Source organism: Mesocricetus auratus, unplaced genomic scaffold, assembly GCF_017639785.1.
Source record: "Mesocricetus auratus isolate SY011 unplaced genomic scaffold, BCM_Maur_2.0 Super-Scaffold_6730, whole genome shotgun sequence".
Taxonomy (NCBI): Eukaryota; Metazoa; Chordata; class Mammalia; order Rodentia; family Cricetidae; genus Mesocricetus; species Mesocricetus auratus.
In genome coordinates this window covers 110173904-110192945 of record NW_024429184.1, presented here as the reverse complement: position 1 = coordinate 110192945, position 19042 = coordinate 110173904, and the positions used below count along the sequence as shown (strand labels likewise).

The 19042-nt window shown below is 43.5% G+C and overlaps 1 protein-coding gene across 1 annotated transcript in view; it reads left to right on the top strand.

Moving 5' to 3' along the window:
• The first annotated feature begins 16708 nt into the window (after positions 1–16708).
• Positions 16709–19042, top strand: part of Ythdc2 (YTH domain containing 2) — a 62914-nt gene continuing 60580 nt past the window's right edge. Inside the window, exons 1-2 of the mRNA XM_040741850.1 lie at positions 16709–17139; positions 18454–18544. Coding sequence (XP_040597784.1) covers positions 16914–17139; positions 18454–18544 — 317 coding nt within the window. The 5' untranslated portion in view covers positions 16709–16913. The remainder of the gene's footprint in view (positions 17140–18453; positions 18545–19042) is intronic.

Below are 19042 nucleotides of genomic sequence, written 5' to 3'. Positions count from 1 at the left end.
AGGAACGGCAGGACCAACACTACGCACCTCCGCTGGCAGCCCCGAACCTGCTCGACGACAGAGCATGCCCAGTGACCGCCCTGGAGCTCCCGGAGACCGACTCCACCTCTCCGGGTTTTGCCCGGACTGGGAAGATGGGTGCTCCGGAATCGCCCAACTGGCACCTGCGAACGAGGGTGACTGTAGGAATCAGGGATCCCAGGGTGCCTCCCTGGACCGCAGAGAAGGCTCCAGGTCTCCTGACACATGAGGACTGACTGTTCACGCAGAATCGGGGAGTTCTAGCACTTGTGCACAGAGTAGAGAATTCCTTTTCGGGGAGAGGGGGGACCGGTGGGGACTCTGCCTGTGATCCTCCTTTCCATAACGCGCTGGATTCCTGACTCCATCGCCCGGAAAGAGACCCAGAAAGGATGGCATTTTTATATTTTACAACCCACATGTGTCTTCCACTGGAGCAATCAGCATGACCGTCTGCACTTTGGGTCACTTTTTAATAACAGTACTCTGCTGGGTGGCTGCACTAGCCCTTATCCCAACCGCTTGAATCACATCAACACTGAACATAATAGATGGTCTGATCCACCCTACAGATCTAGACCATCCCTCTTTTTTCACCAGTAGATAGGGACTCCATGGGTTATGGGGTTATCTTATGGGTAAAGGATGTATTGCATAAATAGGGCAATACATAGCTTCAGCCACAGACTCGATGGATACTACCCCTGATCTGCAGGTAGGACTGCCGAGGTACTAAGGCTTGCTCCAGGTCCCAAGCCTTATGTCAGAGCAGAGGCAAGCCTAGGCAATCTTAATTGCAGATCAGGAATCCTTAAACACCCATCTAACAAACACATAGCAAAAGGCAAAGAAGCACAATGAAACAATTTGTGGTTTAGTGAATGACTCATTATTCTGTTGAGCCTTTCTGTCAGAGGTCCATGAGTCCTGTGGCGGTTTAAAAACATGCCCAAAGATTCATCAGAAGGTGGAGTGTGCTGTGTCCTTTCCAACTTGTCTGGTTCAAAGTGACTGTCTCAACTTCTGAAGCTAGCTTTAAAATGGGAGCAGACTCTACCTGGCTCTCTTTTGGGACGAGAACCTTGGATGCTACAATCTGCTCTGAAAGAAGTTTGGCTGCCCAGAAGCTGCTGTGCTGGATAATCATGCAAAGAGAATCATGCAGAGAGAGCATGCAAAGAGAGCTGTCAACCAGCCTCCAGATGTTTGAGCCATCTCAGGCCTGGGGCCAGACATGAGCGAGATATGATGCTTTCTCTAGATATTGGTAGTCCATAAGGAAAACCAGGCCCTATCAGAGCTCAGCCATCACTCCAGAGCTATGATAACCATAAAAGGACGGTTGTAGTTTTAAATAACTGAATTTTAGGGTGGTGTGTTTATTCAGCCACAGGGCAGCTTACAAAACTGCTTGAATACAGCTCCATGGAATCTAGTATCCTCTGGTCTCTGTGGGCATCAGCCATGCACACAGTGCACATTGATAGCATGCAAGCAAAACACTCAAACACACAGAACAAACACGTTTTAAGTTTTACCTCTGCAAAAGGATGCAGGCACACCCAGCAAGTGTTCCCCTGGGTTTTCACTCCTAATGCAAAGGAGTCCAGTGCCTCACCACGAGTGGTCAGAGGTTGACCTCCTACATCGCCACAGCTGATAACTGAAGTGCAACTTTGAGAACAGGAGGCAGCCTTGAGCACGTATTTGATCTTAGACAAGAGTTTCTGCCAGATGACATCTTTACAGATGTCTTTACAGATGTAGCTCCCGTTGCCTCATGTAACACTTTGATATAAAAGACAGCATATTTTTTAATAGTTCTCACAAACGGAATCTCTTTAGAAAAATTTTGCAAATATACTCAATAATATTTGCTTAAAAGATGCTACCAACATCATAAACATTCTTAGGGCAAGCCCATGCTTATATTATATAAAATTTAAACTTTTTGCATTTCCACTTTCTTAGAATAAAACTTTTGTTATCAGAACAGGAATTGTTCACCCTTATACCCACCTTGACGCTGTAACTTGAGATTTTAAAACATTTTTTCCTAAGTATAAAATGTATAAAGGAACTTGTAAACCTAGAGATTTTCTCAAGATTTGAGTGGGTCTTTCTATAATTTCACGTCTACAGAAAGTGGAGGTTTAAAAATCAACTTTATTTTTAAGAAATGATATTTATAAGATGATGATATTTCTAAGAAAATGTTTTTCTTGTTAGAGAATGTACACAATAGTTCTTGAGGTTTACATTTAAGTACTTTTGTATTAAATCTGAATACTCTAAAAGTGAATCCTGACAAATTTCCTTAACACTATTTTCCCATGCTTGGGTAACTTAGAAATGGTTAAAAGAAAAAGGTTCAACTTTTCAGAGAAGAATTTGTTTCTGAGTTTACACAAGCATTCAAAATGTATGCTGAAAAGGTTATGAGAGAGGGTGATATTTGTAAGATACCGAAAATAGAGATGTCACAGGAATATAAAGATGATAAATATAAGGTAGGAACTTGGAACGAGAGCAATAGGCATGGTCATAAATCTAACAGTGCTGTTTATGTCATAATTTCAGAGGCTCTATGTATTTATCTGAAATGGGTGCATAGCTCAACGCCTTTTCCTTCTCTAGTTCTGTTTTCCTTCTCAGATTTGTCTGGGTTATAATTTCCTTTCATATTTATGTGAACATTTTAATATATCTTGCTATACACATTGACTCATTTTTCTGAAGTTACAAGCTAAAGAAAGCAAACAAAACACTTTGCAAATCTAATTATCTGCTGCTTATGCTTCCCAACTATTTAAATGAACTAAGACTACCTGCAAATGTTGGAGTAGGGCTCCCTGGAGCCATCTGTCCACCTTCTCTGTAGAGTGTTATTTATAAACCCTGCTAAATTCCCATAGCCTTTGAGAAGTCACCTCAGTCTTCCAGGGCTTTCTTAGCTTGAAGCACTCAGTTTTTAAGTAAGGATCCTATGGTGAAATTGTGAGCTGTCTCCCTGCCTCTCTTGCCCCTTCGTGTCAACTATTATTAAATGGCTACAAATATCTGAGAGAAAATACTGAGGTAAAGCTAAGGCAGCTAAGTGTAAAGATTCATTCATTCATTTACTTATTTATTTATTTATTATGAATACAACATCCTGCCTCCATGTCTCTCTGCACACCAGAAGAGGGCACCAGATCTCATCATAGATGGCTGTGAGCCACCATGTGGTTGCTGGGAATTGAACTCAGGACCTCTGGAATAGCAGTCAGTGCTCTTAACCTCTGAGCCATCTCTCCAGCCCCTTTATGGAGTTCTTATCACAGTTACTGATACCCTTTGAAGCTTCCTTAACACTATGTAGTGGGCTTGGGCTTTGGCCATCTGACTGTGTGGGAGGTAGCAGCGTATGTGGGAGGTGAAAGAGTAATGCAATCCCAACCAGCTACATTAGATGCAAAGTTAAGGAAGCCGCTGGAGCTGAGCTCATAAACACCAGTCAAAACCAAGGCGGAGAGAGTTTCAGCTGTAAGTTTCGAAGAAGTAAGTGTCCTAGGTGCTCCAGTCCAGCCATTGGAAAAAGCATAGGAAGCCGGAAGAGACCAAGGGAGGAGATGTACTGTGATGCCAGCCTCAGAGCACCCCTATCTGATACAACAGAGAATCTTCTGTATTTTAGATTACCTTACCGTATTTTATATGTATGAGTGTTCTGCCACACACACACACACACACACACACACACACACACACGTACTATACTATGCCTGGTTGCCACACTGGGCTGAAGAGACTTTGAATGTCCTGAGATTATAATTACACCTGGTCATGAGCCGCCAAGTGATTGTTAAGAACTGAACCCAGGTCCTTTGGTGAGAAACAAGTGCTCTGAACCACTGAAACATCTCTCCATCTCTTTGAAGAGAATTCTAAGATAGTTTGGATTGGTGTTCTATGGTTGCTGATACAACAAATTTCCAGAGCACAGTTTTATTACCTTTAAATGGCATATTTCTTATTTTCCAATTAGGAAGGCCAAAAGTCTGAAATGAGTGTCATCGAGCTAAAATCAAAGTGTTCCTTCTGGAAGCTGAGGCAGAGAGCCATTTTTTTTTGTTTGTTATTTTTTGTTTGTTTGTTTGTTTTTCAAGACAGGGTTTCTCTGTGGCTTTGGAGGCTGTCCTGGAACTTGCTCTGGTAGGCCAGGCTGGTCTCGAACTCACAAAGGTCCACCTGCCTCTGCCTCCTGAGTGCTGGGATTAAAGGCTTACGCCACCACCGCCTGGAGAGAGCCATTTCTTTTCCAGCAGTTGCAGGCTGTCTGTCTTTGAGTGCTACCATTGTCAAAGACAACTGACTTTTCAAATGTGATTCACTTTCTTCCTCTTACAGATTAAATAGCCCTATGAATACTGATCTCACCCAGATCAATGAGGATTATGTATACTGCTTAGCAACCGATTCTATCTGCAGTTTTACCATGTAGGTATTTTCATAGATTCCAGGATTTAGGATGGAGATGGCAGAGACTGCACCAGTCTGCCTAAATCTACCAGATTGTTCTCCACTAACATGGCATGGCTAGGACTTTAAATACATACATCAAGTGATCAATAGACAGAGATCACCAAGACATTATATCTACAATGCAGGAAGGGTGAAGCAGGGTTCCCAAGGGACTAGCAAGTAAGGGACCTTCTAACAGCTGAGACACAGGTCCTTTCCTGAAGGGAGAGCTAAGTAGTACATACCCCCACAGTCCACTTTTGTGGGGGTTTGAATAGGAAAGGCACCCACATACTCATGCTTTTGAATGCTTGGCCCACAGGGAGTAGCACTATTTGGAGGCATGGCTTGTTGGAGTAGGTGTGACCTTTTTGGAAAGCTTGTCACTGTGGGTATGGGCTTTGAGGTGTTATATGCTCAAGTTATGCCCAGTGTGACACACAGTCTTCTTGGTTCCTTTTCCAGAACCATGTTTGCTGTGCACTGCCATACTTCCCATCATGATGACAATGAACTAAACCTCTGAAACCGTAAGCCACCCCCAATTAAATGTATCCTTATATAAGGGTTGTCATGGACATGGTGCCTCTTTTATTCTTTTAGATAGATAGATAGATAGATAGATAGAAGGATAGATAGATGATAGAAAGACATGATAGATAGATGATTGATAGATAGCTAGATGATAGAAAGATATGATAGATTATTGAAAGATAGACAGCAGGTAAGTAAATAGGTGTGTAGGTAGATAAACAGAAAGGATTGTTTTAGAAGTAATAATCTCTTTGGAGTTAAGGAGTGTGTTTTATTTTTTATTTAAATTGGAAACAAACTTGCTTCACATGTCAATCCCAGATGCCTCTCCCTCCTCTCCTCCCTCACCCCCCAATTCCCCACCCAATCCCCACTCCACTCTCCAGGGAAGGTGAGGCCCTTCATGGGGTATCTCCAAAGTCTGTCATATCATCTGGGGCAGGGTCTAGGCCCTCCCCCATGTGTCCAGGCTGAGACTATATCCCTCCATGTGGAATGGGCTCCCAAAGTCCATCTGGATGCCTTCCTTGTATGCCATCCTAGAGTCTTCATCCAGTGGCTGAACGAAGCAGAGGCAGACACCCACAGCTAAACACTGAATTGAACTCCTGGAATCCAGTGACACAGAGAGAAGAATGATGAGCAAAGGGGGTCAAGACTGGGTGAAATCCACAGAAATAGCTGACCTGAACAAGTGGGAGATCATGGACCCCAAACTGATAGCTGAGAGGCCAGCATGGGACTGATCAGACCCCCTGAACGTGGGTGTTGGTGAGGAGGCCTCAGCATTCTTTGGGGCCTCAGATCACCATTTATCCCTGACATGGTGCCTCTTTATAGCAATAGAAACCCTAACTAAGATAACCACTAAGCTATGTGGGCTCACTTCAGGTTAGATTTTGTAGAGCTTTTTTTCCCCCTGGGAGAAATTTTTTAACATTAAAATTTTTTCTTTCATGTATCTGCATGTATGTATGTGCACTACATGTACACCTGGTCTCCAGAGAGACCAGAATAGGGAATTGCATACCCTAGAACTGGAGTTATAGATGGTTGTGAGCTGACACATGGGTTCTGAGAACTGAATTCAGGTTCTCTGTAAGAATCACAAGTGCTCTTAAGGACTGAGCCATCTCCCCAACTCCTGGGAGTTTTTAAAAATGTTGAATGTTGAACCCAAGACTTATATATGCCAAGCATGTACTCACCCTAACGCCATGCTACATTCCACACCCTTTTTGGAAATCTTCAAAGAGGAAGTGTAGTGACAGAAGAATTACAGTCTTTGTTATCATTGCTTCAGATACTGGGGACCTGACTGAACCTCGCTGTTTTCCTCCTACACTAGTGAGTCTTGACTCACCTCACTCTCACAGAGCTGACTCAGGCTACTTGCCAACTGGCACATGTGATCTCATCTCTGCTGAGGCTGGGGTTGCTGCATATACTCATCTACTCTTAGAACTGGACAAGTGAGTGAGTACCAAGAGTCACCCACATCAGTCACCTGGACTCTACATGTGTTCCTCTTTGACTCTGTTTGCTCTTGACTATAGCTCTGTTCTTCTTCGTGATTAGGCTTACTTCCCCAGCCAGGATGACAACTCTACATGACTGATGGCCTAGGGACATAAGGAACCTAAAGCACTCAGGGGGTATCTGCAACTCTTGCTGTATCCTGGCTGGAATGTTAGTGATTTGGACATCAGGACATCTAACCCCAAACCCAGAATTTTAGTGATAGGAGGCACACGTTTATCAAACAAATAATGGGAGTGTAAGGTAGAAGTGATCACTCCTGTTTCAAACTTCTGGATTACAGACCAATGCAGCCTTCATTTTGAGGACACAGGACAAGCTAAGGCTTTTGGTTCATGGTATAGTCCATGTCCTGTGAGATAATTTATCATCTTCATCAAGTATCAAGGCAAGAAAGTGTAGGGAATAGTTTAGCAACCAGAATTCCACTTGGCTTAGGCTATACACAACCCTCCTTCTAACAACACACTTGGAAACCTTAGAACATCACACACATGTGCTAAGAACAAACTCCCCAGTTCTAGCAATGCATGTGGAAAGCTATGAACAACCTAGAAGCCCCCTCCCCATACACACCTACACGCATGCCCGTGCAACATCAAACGATGGCATATGTTTCTTTTTCCATTGATAACCATCAAAAACTCCTTTTGGTGGACAATTTCTATTCAAATGTATTTCAAAATACATCTGATCTAGGCTGGTTTGGTGTACATGTCTGTAAAACAGAGATTACAATATCACTTATTTCATAGGGGTTTGTAAATTATTCCTCTAAACCACATTTCATCACTAGAAAGAGCCCAGTGGAATTCATATATCATGAGTTTTATTTGAAAACTAGATCAGCTTGTGTATCACATTTTTCATGACTTTTAATGTTTGAGACCAGGTGTCATCAGATGCTGTCTTTTAAAACGTTTTCTATTCTTTTAAAATGTAGTGTGTGTGTGTGTGTGTGTGTGTGTGTGTGTGTGTGTGAGTGTGTGTTGTCTGTGTACCATGTGCATGTCATGCCCTTAGATGGCAGAAGGGGGTGCTTCCTGGACCTGGAGTATTGTGGTTTGAATGAGATTTGCCCACAGTCTCAAGCCTTTAAACACTTGGTTCCCAATTAGTAGACTCTTTGGGTAAGTTTAGGAGGTGTGGCCTTGCTGGAGAAAGTGCATCATTATGGGCAGGTTTTGAGCCTAGCACCATTCCCAGTGTGTTCTGCCTGCTTCATCCTGCAGAACAAGATGCGAGCCTTCAGCTTCCTGCTCCTACCACCATGCCTTTATTCTGCTGTCACTGACTCTAACCCTCTGGAACTGTAAGCCCAAATAAACTCTTTCTTTTATATGTTTCTTAGCCTATGGTGTTTTATCACAGCGATAGAAAATTAACAAATAAATGGATGGATTTAGAGATAATTGTTAGCCATCATGTGGGTGCTGGTGACCATACCTTGGTCCTCCGAAAAGAGTGCTTTGAAAATTGCTGAGCTATCTTTGCACACTGATGGTTTCTAGTCTTATTCCCAGCCTCAGATGTGGGAAGTGGTTTCTTCCGTGGCAACCACCACAGGGGATATGTGAAATGGGCTGAATGTTCATGCCTAGTCATCATCACCACTTTCTTAGTACTCCTCATGATGGCTGGCTTTCCAGCCCTCTCCACCTCTACTCTGGCATGTTGGGCTAGCTGTGAACTACTGGCAGATGTGTTATGTTAGTTGAATTCAGGTCATTCCCTAGCTAAATAATGTTATGTCTTATGTGGTGGTTTGAAAGAAAATGCCCCCAAAAGGGAGTAGCACTATTGGGAGGTGTGGTTTTGTTGGAATGGGTGTGGTCTTCTTGGAGGAAGTATGTCACCGTGGGGGTGAGCTTTGAGCTCTCCTTGGCTCAATCGTCACTCAATGTGACACTCAGAACACTTCCTGTTGCCTGCAAGTCGCGATGCAGGATACTTGGCTACTTCTCCAGCACCTTGCTTGCATGCGTGTCACCAGGTTGTACCTTGATGATAACGGACGAAACCTCTGAACCTTAAGTGAGCATCTCAACTAAATGTTTTCCTTCATAAGAGTTGCTGTGGTCCACATAGTCTGTCTCTCACCTGAACTTCTTGGGATAGTCTGGGTCACACATACACTTTGAAAACTCAGTTCTATCTGGTTCAAACCTATTTATTGGTATTGTACATGATACACTAATGAGTAGAGCAAATTCCTTAGAGGAACATGGAGAAGGAACTCTGATGTTCCATGAAGATTATGTTTCCTGGTTGTATCATTTGGTGGAAAGAAATTAAATAAAAAACAAAATACATAAAGATACAGCAAAAAAAGTTGCTGTGGTCATGTGTCTCTTCACAGCAACACAAACCCTAACTAAAAGCAAAAGATAGCTTTCTACTACCACCTTGTGGTAGACCCATGAATGCCTATTTTTAGGTTCCTTGCCTTAAAGATAGAAGAGTTGGTAAATATTTGTGCAGCAACATATACATTTTGATGTGTCTATCTTTATACATGCATCAAATAAAAGAGTTAGAGGTGATTTTAACAGTTGCTTAAGCCTTGGGCAATGAGAAAATTTACATCAGATTTAAATAAGGAAGGCCTGGCTTAATTTCTCTGCAATTAATTTAAGTTGAGATTATTTCAGAGTCCTTCAGCTCATACTTAGACTTACTTCCAACTTTGAGAGGGGTTATTACCTATCAGAGCATTAGATAGTGTGCTTCTGATCCTTTGATGTCTATATGGGTTATTCCAAGTCACTCATTGCTTCTTTCCTGGTATCTGTCTTTGCCAATTCTAGACCCCTCTACTGATGTTTATCACAATGAGTCCCATTTGCCTACACATATCCCATCATTATTCTTCCCTAGAGTCTACTTATGAGAGCATCTGTTTTAGTTCTTCTTTCTATTCATGATACAAGACTGAAATATTGGATCTGTCACAAAGAAAAGGAATTTCTTTTGGCTCAAAGTTGCTGTCTAGGGCCAGGGGACCAAATTATATGGGGTATTGTAGATGGCCAAGTCCATAGGCAATGCAGAGAATCACATGGCAAGAAACAGGCAGTCTGCCCCTGCCTGCCTGTGGCAGGTGAGAGAACTAGTCCTGAGATCATAAGAGTAGGAGAGTTGTCCCTGCCCCTCACCACTTGGGAGAGTGGTCCCTGCACCTTGCCTGGGCAACACAGTAGAGATGGCTCTGTGGTGTGTCTCTGGGAGAATCAAACCTGAGGGCTTTGCCCCTTGTTCATTGCTACAAGGGATGAACTAGCCCGGCCAATGCCGAAGAGCTCACCCTGGTGGTGAGAACAGGGGAGAGCCGGCAGGCTGACCAACCCTGCAACTACCCAGGCCCAGAACCTGGGTTGTGAGTTAGCCCACCCCAACATCCACCCCATCTATGATCTGTGGGAGCATGTGAAGGGGCCAGTCCTGCAGACCCAAAGCTGCAGGATCTCCACAACTCATGGCAACAACAGGATATCCAAGAGAAGTCCCAGTGAGGACTCATCATCAGTAATGTAGTAGAAACCAGAGCCTCGAGCCAGACCAATGACTCTTTGCAATGAACACTTGCAAGTAAAGATAATGGACAAAAGGGTTTACTGTGGGGCTCACTGTGTCACATTACAGCTTCCATTATGAGATATTTCTCTTTTTCTTTTACTCTATTAAGTTTTGTTTTATTTTGGAGGGGAGCTGTAAGGGCAGAGGGAAGATATGAAGGGATGGGGAAATGAATGGGATCAAGACACAAAGAATAAATAAAAAGAAAGAAAAAAGAAAAAAGGGAGTCCACATGTATGCTTAAACCTCCTCCTGCCCTATTGTGGTTACAATGAAAAAGCATTCCCTACAGACTCATGTATTTGAAAACTTGGTCCGCAGATCCCCTTTAGGAGATAAAGCTTTGCTGGAGGAAGTGCATCACTTGGGGTGCAGTCTTTGAGGGTTTATAGCATTGTCTCCACTTCCTGCTCTGTTTCTCTGTCTCTCTCTGCTTCCTGCATGAGGTTGAGATATAATTTCTCATTTTCCTCCTCCTGCCATTATGGCTATCTAACCCTCTGGAAGTACAAGCCAGAATAAACACTTCCCTATGTTGCTTTTGGCTGTAGTACTTCTATCTTCCAAAGAGAAAAATAAAATAACTAATGCATGTCCACTCCTACACCCCTGTAAAGCCATCATCAGTCAACCTTGGGCATCTCTCTCTTGTGACCTTACCTAATCCTAACCACCTGTAAGGCCTAACCCCTGAATACTACAGATGGATCATGTTTCTATTGTCTTAATAGCTCAAAATGAAGACAAAACTTCATCATGAGTTTTAGTGGTGATGACGCATGCCCAAACCATAACAGCAGCATGTCCGTATCAGCTTCTACATTGGTTTTTGGCCTCCCAAGTCCTTCAAAATTTTTTGTTGTTGCTTTTCCTAATGGGACTTTGATAAGGATCCTTTTTAATAACTCACTTGTCTAGTGGTATGTGACTTTTCTCCTTCAAGTTTTAGGGAGCCAAAATCAGCCTAAGACAACAATCCTTGAAATAAAAGACCAAATGGCCTACCTAAACAAGAAGGGGTTATAGTGGTAGAAAAAATATCTGTAAAATCAATAACAAAAGCAGGGTGGTTCTATCTTAAGAGCCTTTTTACTCCAACAGGATAATTCCACAGACAGAAGAGAACCATTTGGAGAACTTTCCAGAGCTCTCTGCTGTAGCATGCTGGTATGCCATGAGTTGTTTGTAAGCATGTCAAAGGGCTGACACCACCAGTGCTTGGGCAGATGGGTAGAGACTGAAGCTGTTCCAGTCAGTTTTCTTGGCCCAGTTGCTTCTGGACAAGATAACCCTTATCTGTGTTTCTCTGTAATAGTCAGAACATACACTTTTTTTTAAAAATAAAAGGTCTCATGAAGTCTAGTCTGGCCTCAAACGCTTTATGTAGCTGAAACTGGTCTTGAACTCCTGATTCTCCTGCCTTTACCTATCAAATGCTAGGATTACAGGTGTATGCCACTTCCCAGAGCAGAATAAGTTAACTTTTTATATCTTAGCTATTGCTGTATAACAAATCAAAACCTAAAATTTACTGCTCAGTGTAATGTGCCTTTGACTTGTCCATGTATTCTGTGAGCAACAAACTTGGGATATGTGGTCAGGAGAGTGTTTTGATCTTACTTTGCATCATATATGGACTGCATTCCCCTCTTCTGTCTCTGCAACTTGCTGGATGCTATAGTTTTCCAATATATCATATGTCTAGCTCTTGGTGTTGATCAATGGTGTGTCCATAGCCTTTGTGGGCTAGCATCAGCTCCTTTACATGGTGGAAGCAGAATGCCTCACAGTAAAGGAGCTTAAATGTGAATTTGTGAGTATTGTCCAAACCTCTGTCCATTGATGTCACGATGGTGAAAGGTAAGTCCATGGCTGAAGGACAGAGTCAGTGTAAGTATATAAAGATATGAGTACAAGGAAGTGTGATTCATCAGGAGCAATTCACCAACAACTGTACAGAGTTATAAACAAACACTCCCAACAACCTCAGTGGCTCCCACAGTTAAGTATTATTTCTCACTCAGATCAAACTTGGTTGGTACGGGAACTGACTCTATCACAATTGTCACAGAAAGCAGCATCTTTTTATATAGAGTCTCTATCACTGTCTAAGAACTTTTAGCTGACCAGTAAAAGCAGAAAATGGAGGAATGATGGAAGAAATGTTCAGAAGTAGTGTATGTTGCTTCCAGCAACATTCCAATGGATAGCACTTAGCCATGTGGCTTACAGCTAACTGCAAGGGAGATGGGACTAATAAAATGTCCAAAAGAAAATGAACGTATTTATTGGTGAGCACTGCAATTTGTTGACCTGGTTAACAATGCCAAATGAAAATTAAAGCCCAACTCAAACTAAACCAAAACCAAAAATATGGTTTTGGACTAAATTCTTGCACCAGAATCCAACAAACTAGAAATAAAGCCCAAATAAAGTCATATGCCACCTAACTCAAACTAAGTTGTTCTCTGGTTTTCTGAGAAATCCTAAGTAGGGGATAGGAGAGAGAGTCAAAGAGGGAAGGGAAGGGGAGGTGGGGATCGGGAAGGAGGAGGAAAAGCAGAGGTGGGGAGTGAGAGAGCTGGTCATCAATTTTCCCAAGCAGACTTGTTTCAGCTGGCCTGACAAAATTTTCTCTAATCTTTCCCTAAATCCACCAGTCAATAAGCAAACAAAAAGAAGCAGCAGACACGGGTATGTCTACAATCCTAGCAATCAGGCGGTTAAGATGGAGGGTTGTGAGTTTGAGGTTAGACCGCTCTACATAAGAACACACATACTCCCTGACCGAGAAGTCCATAGTTCTACTTAGTCACCACAACCAGGATCTGGTGTTGAGTCACAGTCCTCTGACCAAGTCCAAATGTCTTACCTCACAGTCAGGCAAGTTATGTAATGTGTAAATATGTACACTATGTCCCCACCCATGTGCTGTACATAAAATGATAAGCAGAGCTAGAATACCTGTATTAAGATTTCCTATTTAAGAAAGGGAGGAACTTTAGACAGAGTAAGTACTCACTGGTCCATAGGCTTCTGTAACACTCTGAGCAGACATGTAAGAGGACTTTTGCTGTGCTTGATAGTTAACAGTGACAGGATTTACATTGCCCTGGGAGACAATCTTCTGGGCAGATCTGTGAAGGCTCACACACTCCGGGATTCAGCTACGCTGCTACAGAAGGAGAATGTGAGTCTAGTGGCAGCACTCATCTCTCTCCTTCCTGACTGTGGATGCACATGTGACCAGCTGCTTCCCACTCCAGTCACAAAAGCAGAGCTGGTCTGTGTTGGAAGCCTTGCCCCAGATAGTCAGATGACCTGGGATGGACGTGTGAAGTTGGAAAGAAGGCGCCAAGAAGAGACTGTGATCACCTGTTATTCAAACAAGTGGCCCTGGATAGCCTCGGCTGTCTTTCTTTATACACTTTCAGTGGTTTGCATGAACACGTTTACAATCAGCGTTTACTTCCCAAATTTCTAACAATGGTTACAACAATTGCCAGTTTGTTCCTTGCTTCTCTCCGCTTCCTTCTTCTAAGTCTCCCACTAGTAGCCATTACCTCTTTGATTTATATCTCTCCTGTTAGAAGCATAAGCAGCCTTGCAAGTCTTGCAAGCTACAAAGGAACTTTTCTAGCTAGGCACACCTACAGGTAGAACAGTGTGTCCAGTTGGCAGCATTTGCCGTTACAGTGTCATGCAGGGGGAGAGGCAGTTTAGTCTCTAATGGTTAAGATTTATATCTGATCGGGTGTAGCTTCTGACAATCTGCTCACCAGCCAAAGCTGGATCAATCCATTCTACATTCAGTACTACTCCATCTCCTCTGGGAATATACCAGGCTTTCCCATTCATCTATAGGCAACATGACTTGGAGAGTTACTCTTAATAGGTGGCACTGTTTAATTCCTCATCCTTGTGTCTGTCGCTCTTAACTTCTTGGGGCATTGGCACAGTTATTAGAAATGAGGGAACTGCGGGCTTCTATGATTCTGCTTCATTCCCTGTTGCTAACTGCTGATACCACCTATGCATTAATAGTTCTCAAAGCTCTTGTTGTTAAAGTCATCCTTTCCAGAACAGTTATGCAAATATGTCATATTAAACTTCATGACCTACTGTGACTCATTCAGGCCAACAGTATGGCTAGCTTTCGCTAAAGCAAGGGGAGCATGTAGCATATACACTCCTGGGATTCATACATCGAACTGTCCACAGGTCTTTGTCAAGTGGGTCAGAATCTCCACGGTCTTGCCACAAGAAGAGCCATTCATGCTATTCTCAGGCCTTGTCCCCTGAAGAAGTCACATGGTTCCTTCCAGTTCTTACCACTATGCCTCCCTCTGGCATGGTGGACTGTTCCCTCAAAGTTTGAGCTGAAACTCACTCTTACTTCCTTAAGTTGCTTTTGCTGTTAATTTTATCACAGCAATGAGAAAAGCAATACAATGGTTTGCTATTGGGTGAGGTTGCTGTTAAAGTAACCATGACCATTCAGTTCTTAGGCCTTTGAAAGGAGGAATGAGGAAAAATTTGGAGCTAGGCTAGAGAAATCCTAGAATGCTGCTAACAGCTTACTGGGTCATGCTGGTAGGAATCTAGAAATGGGAATGCTAAGAGAAATGTGAACAGTAGAGGCCTGGTGCATGAGCTTTCAGAAGAGAGCAAGAATTTGGTTAAGAGCTGGGCTAAAGATCCTTTGCATTATAATCTGACAAGGAATCTGGCTTCGTACTGCCCACATGGACTAATTTGTTTGGAGGAGGAAATTTAATAACAGGATAGCATTCAGGCTGTAGTTATTGTTTACTGCTCTTATCTAGATCTATAGCATATGTGAGAGAGTGAGACCAACAAACGGATGTGAGATGCGTAAAGTTTGGTGAGGAAAGGAGTGTAAGTCAGTTTAAAGTTGCATGTAAGGCAGGCATGGAGAAAACAGCTGTAATTGTGACAGAGACTAGAACTTTAAACCTTCCACCTTACACTGGGATATAAGGAAGGTGTCCTTAGGGAAATATCCCATCTATTAAAGGATCCATTCAGTGAAAATGCAGACTATCTGGAGAGAACCTACACTGGAATGACTGACGGGGAACTCTGTTCTAATTCTGTATAGATGCACAGGGTTATCATGGTCTTTTCTTTGTTGGTGAAGTAGAGAATTGGTCTCTGTGGTATATTTTGTTTTTTTTTTTCAAAACAAAGTTTGTACTATAGCTTCTGGAAATTAGCTTGGTCTACCGTCAAAGCTAGTTACTTGTTTTGGAAGGGAACAGACATACTACAGACCCGCCTCTACTTGCCTAAAGCTGTTTCTAGTAGTCAATCAAAGAGAAAGGTTTCTCAAGGACAATAGTGAATAATTTCTGGGAGCAGAGATGCCATTTTTAACCCTAGATTTGAAAAATTCTTGTGTGTGGTGATGGGACAAACAAGGTAACCTTCGTGTTGTTAGGACCTTACCTTATAATTTTTGGCAAGAGCAAGTAAAACACTTTCAAATGTGGCAAATGATACACAAGATTAGAGAGCATGTCTATGTAAGGGACAGAATCATGTTTTAAATCATGGTACAGAGGCATCCTTGTGAAATTCTCAGAGGAAGACTGCCTTCTCCATGACAAAAAACATCAATGCAAAGAAAAGCCAAACAGAACAAACTTAAGTGCATCTGAGCAAAACGACGGTGAAAGTGTTGGCACAGGTTGTATCACAGAGGGTCTTGAGGGCTACAGAGAGAAAGTTACGGTTTGTTCTAGCTGCAGTGGAGAGCAACTAATGCTACTACTCTCTATTTTGAAAACCTGGAAAAGATCACTTTGGTTGCTCTCTGGAGAATGATAATAGTTAACACCAGAGTGGAAGCAATTTAGATAATTGGAATTAGATTCACGTTAGCAGGATGCTATTAGAGTCAATGGGAGTTCTCATAGTCTTTGCAACTCTTGAGAAGATCCTTTCTCTACATTTATTCTTGCCACAAATACACTGCCGTTCTCATTACTAAGCGTCCTGCCTCCACGATGGGCTGCTCCTTGAAGCTGTGAGCACTTAACCTCTTCTTTTAGTACTGTCATTCCCATTTAGGGTTGCCCAGGCAAACACAGGTGTATCCTCATTTCAGACAACCAGCTTTTCCTGTGTCTCAGAACGAAAGATACATACTGAGAAGCTATTCGTTATTCAGAATTAAGCCAGTTGGTGTACTTATTGTGCTTAATCTGTGGGCACTAGACCACGAACCCCAGAAAGGCGGGAAAACATTAGTTTCCAGTGCATTCTTCGGGTTTTGTGAGTGTAGCGGTGGCGGGCAGGAAGCCCGTTCTGAAGAAAGGAGTGAATCATTAAAGAGGAACGGAACGAGCGCATAGCTGAGCAACAGGGTCCTCCAACTAAACCAAAGCCTCAGGGGCGCGAGGACCGCATCACCCCGCCGGGGACCGCGTCCCCTACCGCGCGGGCCCCAGCGGCCGGGCGTCCCGGGGTCACGCGCGTCGCGCCCCCGGTGACGTCACCGCGCGCGCCAGGGCCGCTCTGCGCTTCAGCGGTGCCGGGCGCTTTCGCTTCCCGCGGCGCTGTGAAGGGGAGCTCCTGCCTCCGGCTCGCCGCCCGCGGTGCTGCCCGCCGAGCTACGGTAGGTCGGCCGTGGTCCCACAGGCTCTCTCGGTGTCTGTCACTGCTCTCCGGCAGCAGGCCTGGCCGCTCCCACGCGGAGCGAGCTTCTCCTCAGGGCCATGTCCAGGCCGAGCAGCGTCTCGCCGCGTCCTCCGGCTCCCGGCGGAGGCGGCACCGGAGGCGGCGGCGGCGGCGGCGGTGGCGGTGGCGGCGGCGGCCCGGCTTCGTGTGGTCCCGGAGGAGGCGGTGGCCGGGCCAAGGGGCTCAAAGACATTCGTATCGACGAGGAGGTGAAGATCGCCGTCAACATCGCTCTGGAGCGCTTCCGATACGGTGACCAGCGAGGTGAGGCTCCCGACGGGGGTCCTGGCCGGTGACACCCGCCCCCAGGCCCGCCCCGAGCTGGGTAGAGGAACCCAGGGCCGGGCCGCAGAGGGAAACCCGCGCCTGTCGCGTGACGACCGCCGCTGGTGGCGTGGGGTGCCCGGGGGGACGGGACTCGTGGAGCAGGGGCCGCGCGACAGAAGGTGAAAAGGTTAGGTTGCTCCCAGGTGGGATTTTTTTTTTTTTTCCTCTCCCGGGTGGTTTTCTGCAGCCCTAGGCTGCTAAGTCGACATTATTTTTCAAGGAGTTGGTAAGCCCCTACCATCACCAACGTCCACCTCCTCCTCCTGGTTATTATTGAAAAGAAGGTGTAGCCTTACTTTAAGCTGCAAAATCTTGAAAGGAGCGGGAGGAAATGAAACAGATAAGTAAAAACCCTGGCCAATACTAAGGACTTTTTTTTTGAAATTCTAAAAGCATCATATCAAACACAAATTAAACTTGTTTTGGTATTCTAAGCGCGTTTCACGCCTTAACGGGTTAGAGACGAATTTGCTACGGTCCTCTTAATACAGCATTCATAGTGTCTGCATAAGCTCATCCCGCTTTGCTGGCTTGGATAGGAGACCCCTTGCTGATGAGGCTTAATGATTCAAAGGGGTAAACGAAATGATTTTGAACATATATTTGACAGAAGCAACGCCTTGGCAAAATGTCAAAACAAATCCAGAAATAGTGAATAGGAATGCTATGCAATTTTCAGAACAGAAACATAAGAGTTTCAACTTTAGAATTCATAATGCTTGAGCATACCCCACTTTGGAAGGAAATACAATTTTGTTAAGCAAAACAGGAATACGCTGAATTAGTAAAATACGTCCATAGTTATTATTCCAATTCAAGATTTCAACACAGATGCATAATCTCTGGTGAGTTTCACAGTCCTTTATCATCTTTAGGTTTTATGTGTAGCTTAAAAATTCGTATCAGAGTTTTGGGCTGGAAAGATGGCTCAGTAGTTAGAGAGCACTGGCTGCTTCTGCAGAAGACTCGGGTTTGATTTTCAACACTCTCAAGGTGACTTAAAACCATCCATAACTCACTTCCAGGGGATCAAATGCCTTTTCTGACCTGTGGACACTGCACACAAATGGTGTACATATACACTCAGCCACACACATGATTAAATAAATATTAAGATTAATATCCTATTAGATGTGAGTTACTGAATTAACATACTTTCACATGACTGTCTAACTTGAGTGTATACTTACATGTATTTTTCATATTTTATACCTATAATTGTCTTTAAATGGAACCTTTTTTCCTGTGTAGAAATGGAATTTCCTTCTTCTTTGACCAGTACGGAAAGAGCCTTTATCCACCGCCTGAGTCAGTCTCTTGGTTTAGTTTCTAAAAGTAAAGGGTAAGTTTACAGCTTTTCTTATTTTTACAAAGTTATTTACTATGAAAGAGAATAAATATGTCTGACTACATTTTAATCATTATTTTTGTTTTAACTTCCATGTTCTTAATATGTATAAACTCATTTAGGCCTGTACCAAGGTCAGGTTTTTGTTAGGGCCAGGGAGATAGCTTATCTGGGGGACAGCTTCTGTGTAACCCTGATGATCTGAATTCCATCCCCAGAACCCACCGTAGAAAAAAACTTAAGTAAAGGTGACTCTGGTTAAAACAATGACAACTGTGTATCCTCATGATGAAATGGGAGCAGGAGACTGCAGAATGGGCCCCAAACTAGCACAGTGGTAGAATCGCAAGCGAGAGCCAACCTTAACGAGGTGAAAAGAGAGAATGAACTCTAGATAGCTGTCCAATGACATCCAAGTGAAGCCCTACATTTGTATGCACTCATAAATTGTTTGGAAAAGTTTAAAAGTGAATATCACTTCCATTATTCATC